The sequence below is a fragment of the Erinaceus europaeus genome, chromosome 19 (genome assembly GCF_950295315.1).
Source record: "Erinaceus europaeus chromosome 19, mEriEur2.1, whole genome shotgun sequence".
Classification (NCBI taxonomy): domain Eukaryota; kingdom Metazoa; phylum Chordata; class Mammalia; order Eulipotyphla; family Erinaceidae; genus Erinaceus; species Erinaceus europaeus.
The window spans coordinates 33,912,681-33,931,943 of record NC_080180.1 but is presented as its reverse complement, the minus strand read 5'-3'; the positions used below and the strand labels follow the sequence as shown (position 1 = coordinate 33,931,943).

Sequence of the window (19,263 nt, the reverse complement as noted above, 5' to 3'; positions counted from 1 at the left end):
TTACTAGAGAGGTGATGTACAGCATGATGACCACAGCTAACACTACTGCATAATACATATAGGTACTCTCTGAAATTGTTAAAGAGTAGATCCTTAGAGTTCTCATTACAAAGGTTTCTTTCTTCTTTCATTCTTGTATCTTTGTGAGATAATAGCTACTTGCTCAATTTCTTGTGCCAATCATTTCACAATACATGTAAGTCAAGGTATTATGCTATACAACTTGAACTTGCATAGTGATATGTGTCCATTTCATTTAAAAAAATAATAAACTAAAGAAAAGGGGGGTGGTAGCACACAGGCTTAAGCGCTCATAGTGGGCAATGATCCAAGTTGGAGTACCCAGCTCCCCACCTGCAGGGGGAGCACTTCACAAGCGGTGAACCAGGTCTGCAGTTGTCTGTCTTTCTCTGCCACACTCTGCCTTCCTCTCCTTTCTCAATTTCCCTCTGTCCTATCCAACAACAACAATAGCAGCAACAACAATAACAATGGGGGGGAAAGATGGTCGCCAGGAGCAGTGGATTTGTAGTGCAGGCACTGAACTTCAGCAATAACCTTGGAGGCAAAAAAAAAAAAAACAACTATATATCACTGGGTTCAAGCCCCCAGTCCCCACAAGCAGGAGGGAAGCTTCACAAGTTGTGAAGTAATGCTGCAGCTGTCTGTCTGTTTCTCTATCTCTCTCATTCTCTTCCTCTGTCTCCCCTCCTCCTTCAATTTCTCTTATCAAGTAAATAAATATTTTTAATCATACGTCCAAAAAAGCAAGTATATATGTAAGAAAAATGCATGAATGAAAAAGTACAATCCAGTTCAAAGATATCTGTTTCAAAGACTTAGACCAATGTGAAAAAGGCAAAGAAAGTTTGGGGGCAAAGGAAATACTGGTAGCCACCTCCCTGTTGTCTGCTTGCTGCTTATCAGAACTAAACACTTATGAAGACTTCTCAGCTCATTTCAAGTTCATGATCCATCATCATCAACTCTAATTGACTAAAGAAGCAACTTTGACATGGCCTATAGAAAAAAATATTACTGGGGGCAGGTGGTGGCGCACCTAGTTGAGTGCACATGTTACAGTATGCAAGGACCTAGGTTCAAGCCCCTGCTCACCACCTGCAGAAGGAAAGCTTTGCAAGTGGTGAAGCAGTGCTGCAGGTGTCTCTCTTTCACTCTCCCTCTCTATCTCCACCTACACTCTCAATTTCTGGTGGACTCTATCCAACAAATTAATAAAGATACATTAAAAAGAAAAAAATATCACCATGCACACCAGTTGAAGAATATATGTCATGTGTTAATAATAATCAAACTACATAAACTATATTAAGTACTACCCTTCCCATGACAGCTTTCCTGTAGCTTGAAGAGTAATGTGTGGGGGTCTTGTGGTGGTGCCCTTGGTATATGCTCACATTTACAGTTCAAGCCCCTGGTCCTCACCTGCAGGGGGAAATCTTCATGAGTGGTGAAGCAGGGCTACAGGTGTCCCTCTACTTTTTTTCCTCTCTTGATTTTCCCCTTCCTTCTCAAGTTCTCTGTCTCTAGCCAGTAATAAACTTTTTTCAAATATTTATTTATTTATTCCCTTTTGTTGCCCTTGTTGTTTTAGTTGTAGTTATTATTGATGTCATTGTTGTTGGATAGGACATCCAACAACATCGAGAAATCGAGAGGAGGGGGAGACAGAGAGGGGGAGAGAAAGATAGACATCTGCAGACCTGCTTTACCGCCTGTGAAGTGACTCCCCTGCAGGTGGGGAGCAGGGGAGAGGGGCTGGAACCAGGATCCTTATACCGGTCTTCGCGCTTTGTGCCATGTGGGTTTAACCCGCTGCACTACCGCCCAATTCCCAATAAATATTTTTTAGAGTAATTTGTATGACTCAATAGCAAGATTACTGAAGCGGGGACCAGAAGTCGAACATTTAACCCAACCAACTGTTATTAACCACATACATGAACTTAGTCATCTGAACTTAGTCAAATATCTTTAACCCTCCTGAGCTTTGCAACTCCCTTACACATAACATTAAAACATTGAGCTAGATTATCCCTAGAGACCCTTCTAGGTTTAATAAAGAAAACCCACAAAGCTGTGAGATTCCCTCAGCACCCTTTGAAAGTAGAAGCAGAATAAGAAAAAAGGGGAAAGCCACATTACTGCAAGGACCCAGAGACCAGTCCTAGCTTTGCCTTGTGGTTCTCAGCATCCAATTTGCCCTCTCTGATCTTCTACAGAATAACAAACAAATATTTTGAAAAGCATTAAAGTCTGTCTTTCTCATGCAATTATGGATAAACAATTCAGTGAATTCTATCATTCCCAAAAAGTAAAACATACCTGAAAGATGCCAAAGATGTTTCACCAAACATGCACAGAGAGGATTTATAAAATATAACCAGTTAAGTGTAGTCAAATAAGTAAGAATCAAAAGAAAAAAAGGTTTTAACTTTACTGAATACCAGAGGTAGCCACTGGGACTTTCTGAAATAATGTTTTGCCTTTGAAATTATATTAGGTCTTAACTTTTACATTTTTAATTCATCTCAAGATTAACACCAATAAAAATGTTGGACAGCTACTTCCTTACTCCCAAAGTCTCTCTGCCCCACTCCCCATCCCTACCTTTTCGACATCTCCTACCTCTCTGATTTCTGCAGCCAATGTCAGCAGAATACCTGTGCAATTCAAACAACCTTTTTTATTCCTTAGCAACACATTTCAAAAGCCCCATACAAACAAGCTAGTTACCTAAAGACCTCCAATCTAGACTAGACATTGCCAGCATGTCAGCCTAACCCCAAATATGTGTGTGATGCTGGGCACAATTTAATTACAAGAGCACATGCTGTTGGAATGTGCCAGTCTGTTTAGTGTGAGCAAGAATGATTCTAAAGAGAGTAAGTTTGCAAAATTGCTTAGCCAAATTCAGCTGCTTTCCACGGGGATTTTCCCTGGAGGGGAAAGAAAAAAACAAAAACAGATAAAAATGTAAGCTTGGTGCCAGTGCAACGCAATGTGGGGAATCGGCTCAGAGGAAGAGGTTATATTCAAAGAAAAATGCAGAAACACATTAGGCCCCAAGCTGCTACTTTCCAACAGTAACATATTTAAGTACACTATCTCATATTAATATTCAGCATAGAAAACACTCACTTGACTGATGAACTGTAATGGTATAAAAGGTGTAAAAAATAATAGCCCTTAGCCATGGATACCCCCATTAAAACCCTTAAAATTTCTCTATATCTCTTAGTCTAAGCAAGCTCTATTTTTAAAAAGATTGCATTAAGATACCCTAGTTATTCCACTGGGTTACCAGAAAAGCCATGGTGCATTTCTTCTTAGAAAAATATCTCATGGAAGTCTGCAGTAGAGCAGCGGGTTAAGCACACGTGGTGTGAACCGCAAGGACCGGCGAAAGGATCTCGGTTCGAGCCCTGGATCCCCACTTCAGGTGAGTCACTTCACAGGCAGTAAAACAGGTCTGCAGGTGTCTATCTTTCTCTACCCCTCTCTGTCTTCCCCTCCTCTCTCCATTTCTCTCTGTCCTATCCAACAACAACAACAATAAAGCAACAAGGGCAACAAAAGGGAAAATAAATAATAAAAAAAGAAAAATACATCATGACTTTTTCAACAGCCCAATTTATTTAATTTCTTAAAGAGCATTCAGTGCTTATGCCAGAAATGTAAAAAGGAGCAAAAGGACACAGAGTGGAAGATACTCTTGAACCTACCTTCCCAAACAATCACTCTGGAGTCAAGTATGTGCTCAGTTGTCTAAAAGGAGCTGAGCCCTTGAATTACTCAGATAACAAACTTAAATCTCCATTCCCTGTCCTCATAGACAAAGCCTGAGTGAACAACTTCAGGTTCAACTACTTCTAGTTAAAAAGGCTTTCTAGGGTTATTTGCCAAAGAGCTAATCTCCAAGCATCAAGTTCCAGATTAGTGTTTTTCATTTTAGCTAAACATACCCACAAGATAGGAAAAGGAGAGAGAAAAAACAAGCAAAGATAAAAGGAAACTAAACTTGGCACTAGGTTAAGATTATGTTCTTAACTACCAAAAAGAGTCTCAGAAGTACCTTTTTTTCTTTCTCTCTAATGAATGAAAATAAAAGTTCTTCCTCTGTTCCTATGTGGGTTGGTTTGGCTTATTTTATTCTAGCACTTTATCTGGAGAACCTTTTTATGTGAAATACTCTCAATTTGCCTACTGGACCCTTTGTCCTCCCCATCACCCCCATGAAGTCTTTGAAAAGGGGTGGGGGAATAGAAATAAAACAATTTGGAGTTGGGGGGAGAATATAAGACATTTTATCCCACTCTTAAATCTTGCCTGCATTTTCTTTTTTCTCAGGAAGGAAGAAAGAAGAGGTATAAGCAATGACTAGAGAAGGGGGGGGAGTGAAAGATAAAAATAAAAACACAGCCAGTGAACCAGGGTGTCCAGGCAGCCAAACTCTTGCCCAAGACAAGTGAGATGCCCTTTCCGCTCCAATGTCGTTTTTTAAAATTCAACCCTCAACTTTCAAAAATCTGTCTCTAATTTCAAACTCAAATAAGCGCACAGCATGGTGGCTTTTGTTTTGTTTTCTTCTCCCCAACTCCTCCCTGCGATTGCATAACAAAAGTGTCTAAATTCACACCATCTGGCCGATAAAGACACTGGCCCCACTGCCCGGCTGGTCCATCTGATTAGGGCCCTGTCTAGCCTGCGCCTTGTGGCGAAAAGTCACAGCTGTGGGGTTTGCTCGCGCTCAATACAACTCTGTTATTAGCCAGCTGTAGGCCTTGAGACGACTTCTGTTCAAATTATAATATCTTTTAACCCTCTGAGCATTGAGGGCACGGGGTGGCTGGCGGCGACATAACAACTAGATTTCTCCTTGCTAATAATTGGCAAAATGAACTAAAGCAAGAATGAAGGAAGTAGGGACAGTTGGGGAAATGGAGAAAAAGTTGTTCCTGAAGAGGTTTATTTTGCCCCCACTCCCACCCCCACAGCTAGCCACCTCTTTATGATCTTCTACTAAAGATGACAGAACATGAAACCACTCAGAGAATTTCTCAGGTATGGTATGCCCAAGAACATCAGGCAAATCAAACTAAGGACTTACTGCCTGTATAATAGCCACTGATAAACAGAGCATTTGATGCAACCCTCAGTCACTGATTGGCTTTGAAAACCAGGGCAAAGAAATTTACTCCCTTTTACTAGAGTATCAGTCAGTTCTGACTGACAGATTGAATAAGACCTTCCTTTTAGGAGCAATGAGTATTTGCCATACCCTAGCTCATCTCCCTGAACACACACATACACACACACACACACACACACACACACACTCCACCCAGTGGATAATTATTTATTTACCCATAATTAATATTTGTTTTAAATTTTTGTTTGGGAAGAATATACTAAACTATCTTCCCAGGTCTCAAACACAGAGAAGTTACAGTACATTAAATTTTTATATTGTGTTACTAATGCAGACTAAACTAGAGGCTTTAAAAATTGATGCTGCTACTTAAACAGCATAAAATGAGGAGGATTTGATTGGGCTTAAAAATAAAAATGTCAGCTTTAACTATAGCTGGAAGGGGCCTGTGAGTATTATTTAAAGTGAAAGGTATAATTCGAGAGACAATGGGCCATTTGGGGGGTTCTTTTCTTTTTTTTTTTTAAAGAGGATAATCTCTCCAAACAATGATGTTTAGTACTATAGAAACTTCTTTAAATTTTTATTTATAAAATGGAAATATTGACAAGACTATAGCTATAGCATAAGAGGAACTTTTTAAAAAGGAAAACTGCCCTTCAGTTAGTCAACCAAGTCAAAGTGTTCTGACTACTCAAAACCAGGTATTACAAAGTAAATTCATCTCAGACTTCTATTTTCTTTCCAAGCAGCTATGTAACGAAGAGCCCTGAGATGAAGGCACTGTTATCTGAATACGCCATCACCAAGCCACCTACTTGTGTAAGAATGGCTTTACTGGAGACCACTAACAGAACTGAACTCTGCATTTGACAAAGTTTGTTTTTCTGATACTTGATCAAAACCAAAACAAACATGTCTGATTGTTATGGTTTTTTCCTGACTGCGTTGGGGAAAAAGACAGGCTGCCAGGAGCTGCCTATAAAACAGTTCTAACTAAATCAAACAATGATCCAAAACTCTACAGGGATCACCCCTGCAGAGAGAGGAAGAACTGAGCTGTTGCTCCAACCAGAGACTATTGGAGAAAGGAAAATACGTACGGGGAAACACCTCAAATTTTATAGTAAAATAACCACCATTTCCCATTATTTATTTTTTATGCCCTTTCTTACTCTTAGGGGATCTGCAAGTCCCACCCCAGCACCCCCAAAACTCAACATTTGCTGAATGAGTATGCAAACGAATTTCCTGGAACTCCACATGCTCCCCCCAAAAAACTTTTTTCTTCTAGTCAGGCAGAAGAACTCAACATAGAATGCATAGGCTTTTGAGAAGAAAGTGAGGGGAAAGTGCCAAAATTCAAGAAGATTGCATCTCTCAAAATTAGACCTCAGAATCTAACTGTTGCTCCAACACCTCCTCCCCTCCCCGCCCCCTACCAAAAAAAAAAAAAATCTCTCTGCGAGAAGTCCTCACTCCACCATGGCCAGTGGCAAACTAGAATGCTCTTTCCAGCCCTGGGAGCTCCTTGGTGTCATATGAAAAGCCAGCGCTGGGTGCCCCAGCTTTGGGATGCAGAAGGGAGACCACTGATTCCGCTCTCTAGCCAGACTGAGGGTCATTCTAGAGCTTTGCTAACTCCACAAGTGGTCCCGCCTGAAAGTCCATCTCGGGCTGTCCAGGTTGGACCCAGCAGTGGAGACCTGGGGGCAGAGAGTTCCAGACCCCAAAATCGACACCACCACCACCCCACCCCGCATTGTGCAGCTTCTCTCTTCAACCCCCACCCCCCGCTGAGCCAGAACTTTGCACCAGGAGAAAGAAACTTCTGAGATTCCAGGGCAGCGGACTCCTGAGTGGTTCTGGGATACCTCTGAGTCCTGGCTGAAAGGCTCCAGGGACCCATTCCTCCTGCTCCCAGTTGTGTTGAACTTAAGGGAGAAACAAGCACTGGCAGGTGGGACACCAGCTCCCTCGCCCTGCCAGCAACCCGGCCGCAGAACACAGGCAGCTCACCTGCACATCACCTCGTGTGTCAGCAGAACTCGGCACATCTCTGGATTCTTGTTTTGTCCTTCATAAGCTATGGGCTGCCAGCAGAAGAGGGGCAGGGAAGGAGGAAAAGAAAAGTGGACTTTGAAGCAAACACAAAATCTTTTTTTCCCCTCTCTGAGCCTGCAGCTTGCTAAAGCTCCAGCGAAATATCAGAGATGTACCTTGTGGGGCAGTTTTTCCAAAAAGGGGATATTTGGGGGGCTGCTTATTATTCCAATAATTGTATCATCTTTTCACACCATGGCTAACATTTCTACCCCAGAACCCCACCCCCACCCCCATAATCAGAACAATGAGAAGCAGACAAGGTGGGGAAAGTCTGACCAGGATGGTGGAAGGTTGGAGGGCAAGGACAGGTTGAGGTAGGAGAAAGAGGGTCTCTCTTTCCACACTTGGGAGTCTGAGCCAGTGCCCCGTGGACTCACCTGCTTGGTGACTGAGTCGATGAGGCGGACATACAGGTCCTGCTCTGTGCGGACGCCTGCGGGGGACAGTGGTAGGCACAAGTCAAGGTCAGGGGGCCCCAGTTTCACATGACCAACCCAGACCAACTGCAAGCAGCAGCACTAGACAGTGGAACACATGCAGCCTAAGCCACCCTAAGGGCCACCCTGCAGCCAACTCACTTCCCTTCCGTGCCAGGACAGAGCTACCCCCTAAGGCCCACAGTGCTCCCCCAGGCTTGAAGGTCACCAGTAGGACAGCAGGTGACAGTCGCCCTGGGTGGGCGCACTCACCGTTGCTGTAAAGAAGCTGTAACTTGTAGTGGGTGCCGTTGTTGGTCTTCTCATTACCTTGTTCCTACAAAGCAAGGGGCAGTATCTGAGTCCCTGCTTTCAGCCCCCACCCCAATGAAGAGAAGCGGCTTCCACTCCAAGCAACTTAGAAGAACCCCCTGCCCATCTTGAGGTCAAAGAACAGGAGAATCAGCCAACCACAGACCTCCAAAACTTGTCAGGGTGCTGACACTTGACCCTCTCCAATCCTCTGTCTTCCAGCTTTAAAATATCTGCAGGTGTGTGCCCTTCCAGTCTAACAACTAGACAGATGTTGTGCCCCCCCTGCCACACACACACACACACACACACACACACACACACACACATATGAGTGTCTTAACATGTGCCGCACCAGAATCATCAGTGGCTCTGAGTGTCCTTAGAAAACCCCAAAGCTTCTTTTCTTGTAAAAGGTGAAAGGGACTAACATTTGGGTGGATATCATCTAGGTCTAATCCACCAGGCACAAAACCTCCTTGGCGCCACTGGCTCAGGGACCCAGACCCAGACACTAAAAGGAAGAAGAAAGCAAGCCTAGCTCTAACACTGGCTTTGCAGGGTTGAGGCAACAGAAGTTCAGAATGGACACGGCGCTCTCCTCTGGTGGTACATTTGAAATCTAATCCACTGCCCAAACCTGAGTTAGGGAGAGAAGGCTCCATCCAAAAACTAGGACTTCTACTTGGTGCTTATTTAATCCCACAGGTGCAAAAAACAATAACAAAACAACTTGCAGAAGGACAATGGCAGCACTCCGTGTACTTTAAAACTAAACTTGTAGTCAAAAGGGCTCTGATCCTTAAGGTTGCAGAGAGTGGGAACCAGAGCGGGCACTGAAGGGGGGGGGGGGATTGACTGATTTAGAGGCTGGGTAAGAAGTCTCCATCTATCATCTCTGATGATGTGGACAGAGTAAATGCCATGTGTGACAGCTAAAGTCTTTAGTACATCAAAAGGAGTGAGTTACTAGGCTGTACAGAGAGGTAGGAGTTGGGAAGGGGTAGGCTTACTTTGTCATTCTCCACAAAGTCTACGAAGGCGGTGCGCTCAATCTCCACTGGCTGGCCCTGCCGGTCATAGAGAGCCAGCACGAAGTGAAAGAAGTTGGATTTCCTCAAGTTGGAAGGAGGCTGCTTCTCAAAGTGGGCCCGAGATAGAGCAACTCCACTGCTCAGGAACAGACAAGAGGGATGCAGGATGCGGGGAAGGAGAGAAAAGCAAGTGTTACCAATGCAGGCAGTCAGTACTGCCAAGGGGCAAGAGTCTGCACCCAGAGCCCTGGATGCCCCTTCCCCCCCCCACCCCACACACACACCAGAACTTTGTCTATTCCTGTTGAGAAGTGGGGACTCCTTAGAGGAGGAGTGGCCACCAAGGTGTTCAAGTGGCAAGATGAGTGGCCCAGCAGCTGTCACAAATCCTGGTGCAGCCTTGGTGTCTCCCAGCACCTAACACTTCACTGGATACTCAAGGGTCCCAGCTGGAGACCTGTAGCCCAGTATGCCTGCCCCCCCAAAAAAACTTGTCCTGCCCAGCTACCCCAATGTGCTCTCTCAGAGGGTGACACAGCCTACTGGCTCTTTATCTCAACCAGGACATGGGTTTAAATAAGCATCTATTGATAGATGCTCTTGAGGAAGTCACCTCTTCCCCTTCATTTTCATGGAGTGACCTGTTCTGGCAGTACTGTCCGTTAAGCCCCCATGCTGGCATGGAGAGGAGAATGAGAACCCAGTGGCCAAGTTTTCGTCCTACAAGGAGAGGACTCACTCCCCCTTCCCTCGCTTTTCCGAAAAACTGTACAGTGATAGAGTGGGATTCCCACGGCCAATGCTGCTGGGTATGGAGGGTTGTAGAGATGTTGTGATACTAAGGAAGCCTCACCCCAAGAATCGCTGAGCTCCAAGAAGCCCAAGTGTTAAAAGACAGACACCCAAACAAAAAAAATTTAAAAATAAAGAAAAGACACCACCTAGGACCAAGGGAGATGCCAACCAAACCCGCAGATCACTGAACCCACATAGGGGGCCCCAGGGTCAGGAGCAAAGCAAGTTCGTGCACACACCTCCCATGTCTGGGAATACCTTGGTCGCCTGGTCACAAGTAACGGGAGACCCCTGGGCCAGATACTCTCCCAGTATCAAGCCCAGAGCCCGGAGCACTTTGACTTCCATGAAGAGCATTAAATCTGGGGTATTACCCCCACCACCACCCCATAGCGGCTGTCAGTTCCACGTTTAATCATTACTTGATCCCGGGGACTGAGAACAACGTGGGGAGGTATCTGGTGGAGCTAGGCTGAGAACCGGCTCCCGCAGCGGAGACAGCCTGGCGAGGCGGCCCGATTTCCTGCGGCCGGGATCCTTGCGAGTCCCCGGGCGGCAGCTACCAGCCGCCACCAGGGCTGTGCGGTCAGGTCTGTGCATGCCGGCTTGCGCGGGCGGCCGCTGCCCGGGGCCCTGGGGCTCTCGCTTCCTCTTTCCCAAAGTAGCTGCGGGTTCGCACCACCCGGGACACCCGGAGGCCAGGGCTTGCTAGGAAGAAGTCGGTTCTCCTTGCGCTGCTGGATTTCGAGGAGGGCGGCCAGCGGAGCGGGTGGGGTAGAGGAGTTTGTGGACTCTTGGGAGCGCAGTGTCGCCTGCCGCGGACAAGGCCACGGAGACCACACATCTCCGATCCGCAGTGGCGGTGCGGGAAGGGGCTCGGAATGCCTCGCTGGGCTAGCCCCCGCAAGCCCCCTAACTCTTAGCAAGCCAACTTCAGGGACCCGCTAAAACTAAGAATGGGGGTTCCCTCCTCTCAACGACTCGTCGGTCCTCTTCTGCAGTTCTTTCCTCTTTTCCCTTTAGTTTCTTTTCTTCCCTGACCTGTGCTTCTGCCCCGCGGTTCTACCTCTGTTCCCCAGCTCTCCAGCCGGCCTGTAGCCACTGTCCCGCGCTCGGGCCGCTCCGCCTTCCCCGCAGCCGCCACGGCCTCCGGGCTCCCTGAATCTCCCCGCAGGATGCGATAGGAGCGGCGCCCGCAAGCTGCGCTGTGAAGCCGGGAGTTGAGGGGGTGGCGAGCTCTGCTCCCCTGGCCACAGCTGCGGGCTTAGGCTTCACACTCGGCTCAGACCCCGGCCTGCCTGACCCCACGAGGGGCTGAGCTGCGGGGCGCTGGAGGCTGCCATCCGGAGATTTCCCTCCTGGAGAGTTTTCCAGGAGGAAGAAACCCAGACCAGCCAGGCTTAAGGAACTCCAGTCGGGTAAGTGGTTCCCAGACCGCCTGCCCGAGGGCAAACTCCAGCGCTCAAGGCCTGGGCGACAGATGGGGGGCGCGGAGGTGGGAGGGGGAGACACACGAAGACAGTAAGAGGGAGAGAGACTGCGGGCTTTACCTCTGCGCCGCGACATTGGCGTCCACCACGCCGACATTGCGGACCCAGGACCTGACCGAATCCATCTCGGCGCCGAGCGACTTCTCTTTCAGAGTGGGTCCTCTTCCTAAAGTCTCTTGAATCCCAAACATTTAAAAAAAAAAAAAAAAGGAGGAGGAGAAGAAGAAGAAGAAGAAGAAGAAGAAGAAGAAGGAGAAGGAGAAGGAGAAGGAGAAAGAGAAGGAGGAGGAGGAGAAGAAGGAGAAGGAGGAGGAAGAGGAGGAAGGAGAAGAAGGAGGAGGAGAGAAAGAAAAGAAGGAAGGAAGAAAGAAAGGAAGGAAGAAAGAAAGAAAGGAAGGAAGGAAGAAAGAAAGAAAGAAAGAAAGAAAGAAAGAAAGAAAGAAAGAAAGAAAAAGGCTGATCTACGGTGGCTCGGAAAACGAGAGTTCACAACAGTCCTGACTGTCCCCAACGCTGTCGCCAAACTGTCGCCAGAACAATCCAAGGGAAGGGATCAAGTGCCGAAGTTTGCGCTTCTCTTAGAAAAGGAGAGAGAAATGAACGGTCCGGTGCATTAACTCCGAGGTACTGGCTGGTGGGAAGTTGGGGCTGGATCCTCCGCAGACTCAGCTCCGCCGCCTCAGGCCCTCCGCCCTAGGTCGCTCGCATCCTTCCAGGGCCAGCGCAGCCTCCAGAAAGTGCACACAATTTAGAAGCATCACCTGTTCTGGGAGAAACGGGAGGAGATTGATGGCTGCCTAATCTCTCCACTTCCTCCAGGTCCCCCCTCCCCTCCCAGCTCCTCCCCACTGCTCCAATTTAGAGGGGGGAAAAAATCCCCAACAGGATCAGTTGTAATAGGAAGGGGAAGACCCGGAGCCGAGAGGAGGCGGTGGCAGCAGCGAGCGCAGCAGAGCCGGGCTGCAGCGGTGCGCGGGCCCCATGAATGGGTTACTACCGCGGGAGTCGCGGGAGGCGGGGCTGCGGCCCGATAAGGAGCCTCATTTGCATGCGCGCTTGCAATTGGCGGGCGCCGGGCTGGCCGGGCCGACGTGCTGGGGCGGCGAGCGCCGGGCTCAACGTAGCTGCGAGTTGGGAGGTGAAAGGCGAGTGGGGAGTGCGGGCGCTGAGCCCCCGCCTGAGCCCCGCGTGCGTGACCTAGTCCCTCCAAAGGCCGCGCTGGGGCGCGAGGGCTAGGCCCTGCTGGCTGGGAGGCGCCGGCTCAGTCCGGCTGCGGAGAAGGCTCCGCGGATCCTAGCTTCTGGATGAGGATCCGTGCAGCCTGCCGGGAGGAGCTCTCCCTCCGTTCCCCCGGCCGGGTGTGTGTGCGTGTGTGTGCGTGTGCACACTTGAGGGCTGTGATCACGTGTGCTTCTGTTTGGAGCAAACGTGCCCCGGAGCCAGCCAGGTCCCCGGACACCTCCTCCCGGGTCTCCTGGAGTCACAGCGGCGACACTCGGATGTTGTGTGCGGCGTGCGAGTGGTAGAGAGGAAGACCTATGAATGAAGACAGGGAGGGCGGCGAGCGCGGCTCAAGTGCTGATCAAATAAATAGTGTGTCAGGGGACAGGGGGATGGTCCAGGAGCTAAGGAAAATAACCCCGCGGCGGACGCGGGCCGGAGTCGCACCCGTGCACATGAGAGATTGCTGACAGATCGTGGCAGGCTGGGTGCTAGCACTGCCCGGAGGTGTCCCCGGACTCCCCCACTCACCCCAGGTTTCCCGGAGCCGCCGGAAGGTGGGCAGCGGGGATCCAGGGAAAGTTTGCCCGGGGTGCGCGGGGCCGCTACGCTGGCTGCGGACCGGTCGCAGCCAAACAGCTGAAAACCTAGATGCCTTTTAAACTACGCCCGGCAGCTCACGGTGCCTATTTTTAAAAAAGTCCTCCGGGCTGGATGTTATTTTCTGGCTTCTCCCTTTGTATTCTGGTCTATACATAAGATCGGGCTGCTGAAATCTAGAACACCCGCGCGAAAACAGATTTGAAGACAATGAATGCAAATCTGTGCTCAAAGACCATCTGCCGTGGAGGCGCAGATCAGCTGTTCTGCAGCCCAGGCCGCAGGGCCAGAGCCTCCCGGCCTCATTACGCAGAGTGCCTGGGTGTAAGCTTGGATTATATTCGGGAGCCTCTCCTCCAACACTGGGGGACTCCCAACTCAGAGATCAGACCCCTTAGGTGTAAGGTGATCGCTGGCGAATCAACTGCGAGCCTTTGCCGCTAGAGGACACAGCGCCTTGCAACTCCGGATCCTGGAGGGCCAGGCGCTCACACTTTGCCAAACGCGCCTTTCTGGAAGGGCACGGGTCTGCGCCCCCTCTCTCTGTGGATGGGTGGCAGGAGGGAGCGGTGTGGATGGGGTGGGGGACAAATTGCAACCCCAAAATTAGGGCTGGTTTCCACCGCTACGCTGGACTTGAAAACTGATTAGGGCCAGTCGGCTGGAGAGAGGATGTGTGGACAAAATCGGGGTCCCGGGGATGAGTGTCGTGAATTGGGGGACTCAGAGAAGCGGAGAAGGTGAACCCCAGCCTCAGGGAGTGTGTTGACCGAGGCGACCTGACCTCCGACCTCTGGCTGGGTACCTCCCCTTTGGGCAAGAGGGGCGAGGGGAACCGTGAACGAATAGGCATCTGAAAATAGAAACGCGCAGTTGCAAAAATGCCAGGAGAGAGGTGGGTGGGAAGGAACCGTAGAGGTGGAATCTGTGAGGGTGAAATGGAAACTAGCTTATTTCAATTCGGTAATTCTCTATCATCTGCAGGTTTCATGGCTTATTTTAACACCTGAAAAATTAAGCGCCTGGAATCTTCTACCCCGGCCTGCTCTTTTTGGTAGACTTCTCACCTCCAGTAAGCAACCACCCGCGTCCTGGTCTGCCGTCCGCGCCCCTGCGCGTCCAGGGTTGGTGGATCCCTGGTGGAGAGCTTGGAATCGCCCGCCGAAGGCAGCTTGATGAAACGAACCCCACCCCCAGCCTAGGGGTCAGTATCTGCCCGGTCTGGACGCTGTACAATAGAGGAGCGAGCTCTGGCCTGGCTAACGGCGCTTCTGCCTTCGGGCCGCAGTCAGCTGGGGTGAAAGGGCAGTAGCGGAAGGTCGAGAGTGCCGGTTCTCCTCGCCAGAAACAGCTGCCACCCAAATGATGCTCCCCAGGAAGAGAATGAATCAGCCCTTTCTCCTGGCTCTTAGTTGCCAACCCCCGCCCCAAACCAGACGCCTGTGCATGACCCCCACCTCACAGAGAGAAGTTAAGAGGGCGCAGTGCCCTGCCCGGCGGCCACGCAGCAGACCGCGGACCCCCAAACTTTAACCGGGTTGCTAAGTTCTGGCCCGCTGCGCTAGGAACGCCCTCCTCGCGGTCAAAGGGGGTTGAGTGGGGGCTGGGGAGCAAAATGCCTCCCCACTGCGGGGCCGAGCCGCAGGAGCAGGGTCCCCTCGGGGTCTGGCACCTAGTCAGGAGGGTGGCTGCAGAGGGGGTGGGGGAAGCCAGCCCTGGGCCCAACCAGGCAGCTCTGCGCCCCTCGGGGAACTGGGAGCTTTCTGCCCACTGATTTGAATTTAATTAGGTTTTTGTAGGTATGGAGGTGGGGGTAGGCAGGGAGGGCGCACTGTTGGCCACCCGTGCAGCAGGACCGTGGACGAGCGGTGGAGGGAGCGGCCTCGGTGCGCCTGGAGGGCTCCTTGCCTCTCCGTCGCCTGCTCGCCTCAGGTTACCAACGAACAACGCTTTCCCAACGTGCAGCTCCCAGAGCTGCGCGGGGTGCCTGCAGGAGCGCAGCTGCGGCCCGGGAGAGCCCGGCCCAGTGAGGGGTGCTGCATCCCTGCGCTTCCGGGGCCCGGTGTCCCTAGCTTCGTTTCCCCCAGCCCCTCGCCCAGGTGAAGAAAACCCCTCAAACTTCAGAGCGACAACTCCCACCAAACCAGCCTGCGAGTGGTATTCTGCTTCTGACCCGTTTCCCTCTTTTGTTCACTCTCCCCAAACAAGCCAAGGAAGTGGCTTGATTTTTCCGCTCACGTTTCGCAACTCCCCTCCCCCCAACTCCCACCCATGTATGTAATAGGCCCCGTTTCTTTTCTTTGGGGTTTAAGGCCCGCGTCCCCAATCTCTCTGGGTTCCACCGCTGAGGGTCAGAGGCTCGGAAATCTTTCTTTAGAAGTTACCCTTCCCGCTTCGTGCTGGCCAGATTGGGCCCAGAAGCGAATTCTAAAGGTGTGATAACGCCTCCATTTCCACCCCCCAGGGCTGAACTTCACCACCTCCACCCCCAGACACACTCAGTGGCGCCGGGGTCCAAGCCTGAGCCTGGCCAGCGCCCAGGGAATTCGATCCAAGAGGACAGCCTGTCTGAGTTTTGTAAATGAAATAAATGAGTGGCCGTCCCCCTGGTCCCCCCCAATGGAGGCAAAGGTTCCAGTCTATTTTCCCTGGAATTTCGGCCTTTTATTTGTTCGAGTGACAATAAAAGGCTTTTGCTCACCACCTCCTTAGAATCCTGCCAGAAATATAGCTCCCTATCTTTTGTGGGTTGTTGCTGTTTAATATCCAACTCCACGAATTACCACTCTGACTGTCAACTTTAGCCATTTTCTTACGGAAACTGGGCTGGTGTATTCGGTAGATGAGCTGTCCTGGAGTGGGAAGAGGGACCACACTGCACCGCCCACGGATGCGCCCCAGATATTCCTGAGGAGCGCTGTGGTCCACCTCAGCCGTTTCCTTTAAGGTTCCTTTTCGTTAAGGAGTAGTTTTGATGGCGCCACAGAGAACCAAGCAGGAACAGCTGCAGGATACTGGAAGAATGGCTTAGAGGTCTCTGGTATTGCTCCCAGACCAGCGGGGTCGCTGCTAGGAGCTCGCAGTCCCCCCCCCCTTCCCCCCCCCCCCCCGCCACACACACACACACACACACACACCTTTATTTAAGGAACCAGAGTGGGCTCTACCCTCACACCTGAGGATTCCAGAAAGTCTCTAATCCATTTCCAGTAGCCACCCTCGGATACACCCTCCCTTCCCAGGTCCTTTTGGGGGGCTCAGAACCATCTAGAGAACCTGAGGCGTTGCAGAGAAGCGGAAAGGTCAAAAGAACACATTGTCCAGCAGCTGAAGTGTGCGGGGTTGGGGGGGGGCGGTGACAGGGGATCTGGGCCCAGCGCGTCCCCACCAGAGCGCCCTGGGAGATGCGGGCTATGTGGCCGGCGGGCGAGGTCTGGACCCCGCGAGCGCACCCAGCCGGACTGGGGACTGTGCTGGGCTCATGTCATGGGTCGGCGGACCTTCCCTGGAGCCTGAAGTCGGTGGTCTCTGTCTCCGCAGTACCTAACCGTATGGGGATCCAGGTGTCAAAGTAATGTGAGGGATCTGACGGCATAATGGTTGTGCAAAAGGCCTTCGTGCCTGAGGTTTTGAGACTCCAGGTTCAATTCCCAGCAACACCATAAGCCAAAGCTGAGCAGGGCTCCTGTGTGTGTGTGTGTGTACGCGCACGCGCGCGTGTGTTTCTCTCTGTAGCTCTATTTCAATAATTTCTATATGATTTATACTTACTTATTTGAATGTATGTCATTTTATTGTTTTTTTTAATATATACGGTTTAAAAGTCATTCAGTAGAGCAGGTCTCCAAGCAAATTCGCAATGGAACGAATCTAGAAGCTTCCCCAGCTCTCCAAGCGGTCAGGCACTGCCACACTCCACCCTCACACTTGGTAGCATCCCCTGACTTTGGATTTTATTATTTATTTATTTATTTATTTATTTATTTTAATGAGAGAACAAGAGAGAGAGACCAGAACACTGCTCAGTTCTGACTTCTGGTGGTGCTGGGGACTGAACCTAGGATGGTGGAGCCTCAGGTATGAGAGTCTTTTGCATAACTATTATCCTAGGTTAGGTGTACCTGCCCTCCTTTCACAGATGGGCACAATGAAGGTGGGCGGGGACAAGTGGTGCCTCCGCTGAAACCTAAACAGGACTCACAGGCCTGAGCAGGCCTTCAAAGAAAAAGTTAAATGTGACTCCCACCTCTCTTTTCCATCCTCAGTTTATCAAGGGCTGGGGAGTGAGGTGAGTGAAGGGTAGGATCGCTGTAGAGCTACTCTGAAAAGCCCTCCCCCTAGTTCCCGGTGGTCCCCGCCCCCTACCCGCCAGCCGGCGGTGGGGAAAGCTCTGGGGACCCCTCACTCGCCGCGGAAGTGTGAGAGATGTGTTGATTATTCACATTTGCGCCAAGCGCACACTACGCCCGCGTTTCACACGCAACTCCCGTCCCCTCGTGGAGCCGCACTCAGCTCCTGCGGGGGGGGGGGTCGCAGCTCACCCCACACACCCTACCCCCCAACAAAGACTCCCGCTCACCTTCCACCAGTCTCCTCTACCTCCAAGCCCCCAGGAGCACGCCCTCAGCCCAGCCATCCTGGTTTCTTCTTCACAATACACTTGTCCTCTCAAACAACCCCACCCCCACCCCATAACGTGGGTGTTGGGGCGCCTGGAGGAGGGGGAGGGGTCCAGCTACAAATATGGAACCAGCTCAAATTGCCTTCCATCTGACCCTGGGCTATCTCAAACACCAAGGCCACACACTCACGGTGACATGAGAGGACACGGAGAGACGTCTCTCGAGTAAAGTGCATGCTTGGGGAAGTACTGGATGGTTTAGATCCGACGACTCAGGGTAGGGGCTGAGGAATTCCATTTCAGGAAGACCCCCCACACACACACACACACGGAGCACCTCCTCCCGCTGAGCTAGCACTTAAGGGCATGGAGCCCCTGGGGGCCACAACCAGCCCGGACCTGGGGAGGATCCTAGAGCTCTAGCCAGATCCCGCTGAAATTGCTTCCAGTTTCGGGTTGTCCACGGAACCAGCCTAGGGCCTTTCACCTCAGGCAAGAATTGGGGCATTGGATCCCAGGCCCTGTGCCTCAGTTTCCGTACCAGTAGAATGGGAATGTTTCCCCTTGGAATTTCAGCTTCTTTGCTGGTAAAATGGGATGACTCATTCCCTCCCTCACCCTAACCTCCACCCAGCTCATTTGCTATAAGAATTAGCAGTTTAGGTCCAAGTAGTTGGCACATAGCAGTGCTCAATAAGTGCAAGAGTCTCCAAAGTCACAGGTTCAATCCCCATCATCACCATAAACCAAAGCTAAGCAGAACTCTAGTAGTAATAATTATTGTGTAATACATAATATATTATCACTAGTAGTACTTGTTTTCCTTCACCATCTGCAGCTGCAAACTAAGCTTGAGAGCATTTACTCACTGTAACGCACTGGGTCCTTGTGAGTTCCGAAGGTCATTCTCTCCCACCCACCCTCACCTGCCCCCTAGAAACAAGAACTCCGACCGACTCCTCTTCATACTTGGCCTGGCACAGACTGGTTCCCACGATGGCCTCTCAGGAACCTTCACAACACACGTACATGAGGCGGGATGGCCACGCACCTGCTGGAGTACAGATGTTACCATGTTCAAGGTCAGAGTTCAAGCCCCAGGTCCCCACCTGCACGGGGGCGGGCGGGAGGTGGGGAGCTTCAGAAGCAGTAAAGCAGTACCGCAGGCGTCTCCTTTTCTATCTCACGATTTTAGTCTCTACGCAATAAATAAATAAAATATGAAATAAACTAGCACACGAGCGCATGAATAATTATATCTAGGATAGAGTTTTGGAAGCTGGTGGACACTGAGGGCACCCGAGTGGGTGGACCTTTGCAAGGCAGGTAAGTCTTCCGAGACGACTGTGGTCATTTCCCTCCGCTGTTGACAGGTCTCACCCACATTCTGCGCGGGTCTCTGGGGAAACTGCAGGCCTGGCCACTGGAAACCACCCGGGAACTGAAAGGAATCTGGAAGGAAAGGTCCTTCCGCTTCTGTGAGGAGGCTCTTTTT

General features: G+C 50.5%; 1 protein-coding gene across 2 annotated transcripts in view; it reads right to left on the bottom strand.

Moving 5' to 3' along the window:
- EBF2 (EBF transcription factor 2) overlaps positions 1-11,601 on the bottom strand; it is a 227,469-nt gene extending 215,868 nt beyond the window's left edge. The window contains exons 1-5 of one of the 2 annotated variants that reach the window (XM_060178849.1): positions 11,387-11,601; positions 9,021-9,177; positions 7,969-8,032; positions 7,657-7,712; positions 7,193-7,266 (exon numbers count right to left, since the gene is read on the bottom strand). In XM_060178849.1, coding sequence (XP_060034832.1) covers positions 7,193-7,266; positions 7,657-7,712; positions 7,969-8,032; positions 9,021-9,177; positions 11,387-11,517 — 482 coding nt within the window. In that variant the 5' untranslated portion in view covers positions 11,518-11,601. The remainder of the gene's footprint in view (positions 1-7,192; positions 7,267-7,656; positions 7,713-7,968; positions 8,033-9,020; positions 9,178-11,386) is intronic. The other variant, XM_007536485.2, reaches the window with a different exon arrangement.
- Positions 11,602-19,263: the final 7,662 nt, after the last annotated feature.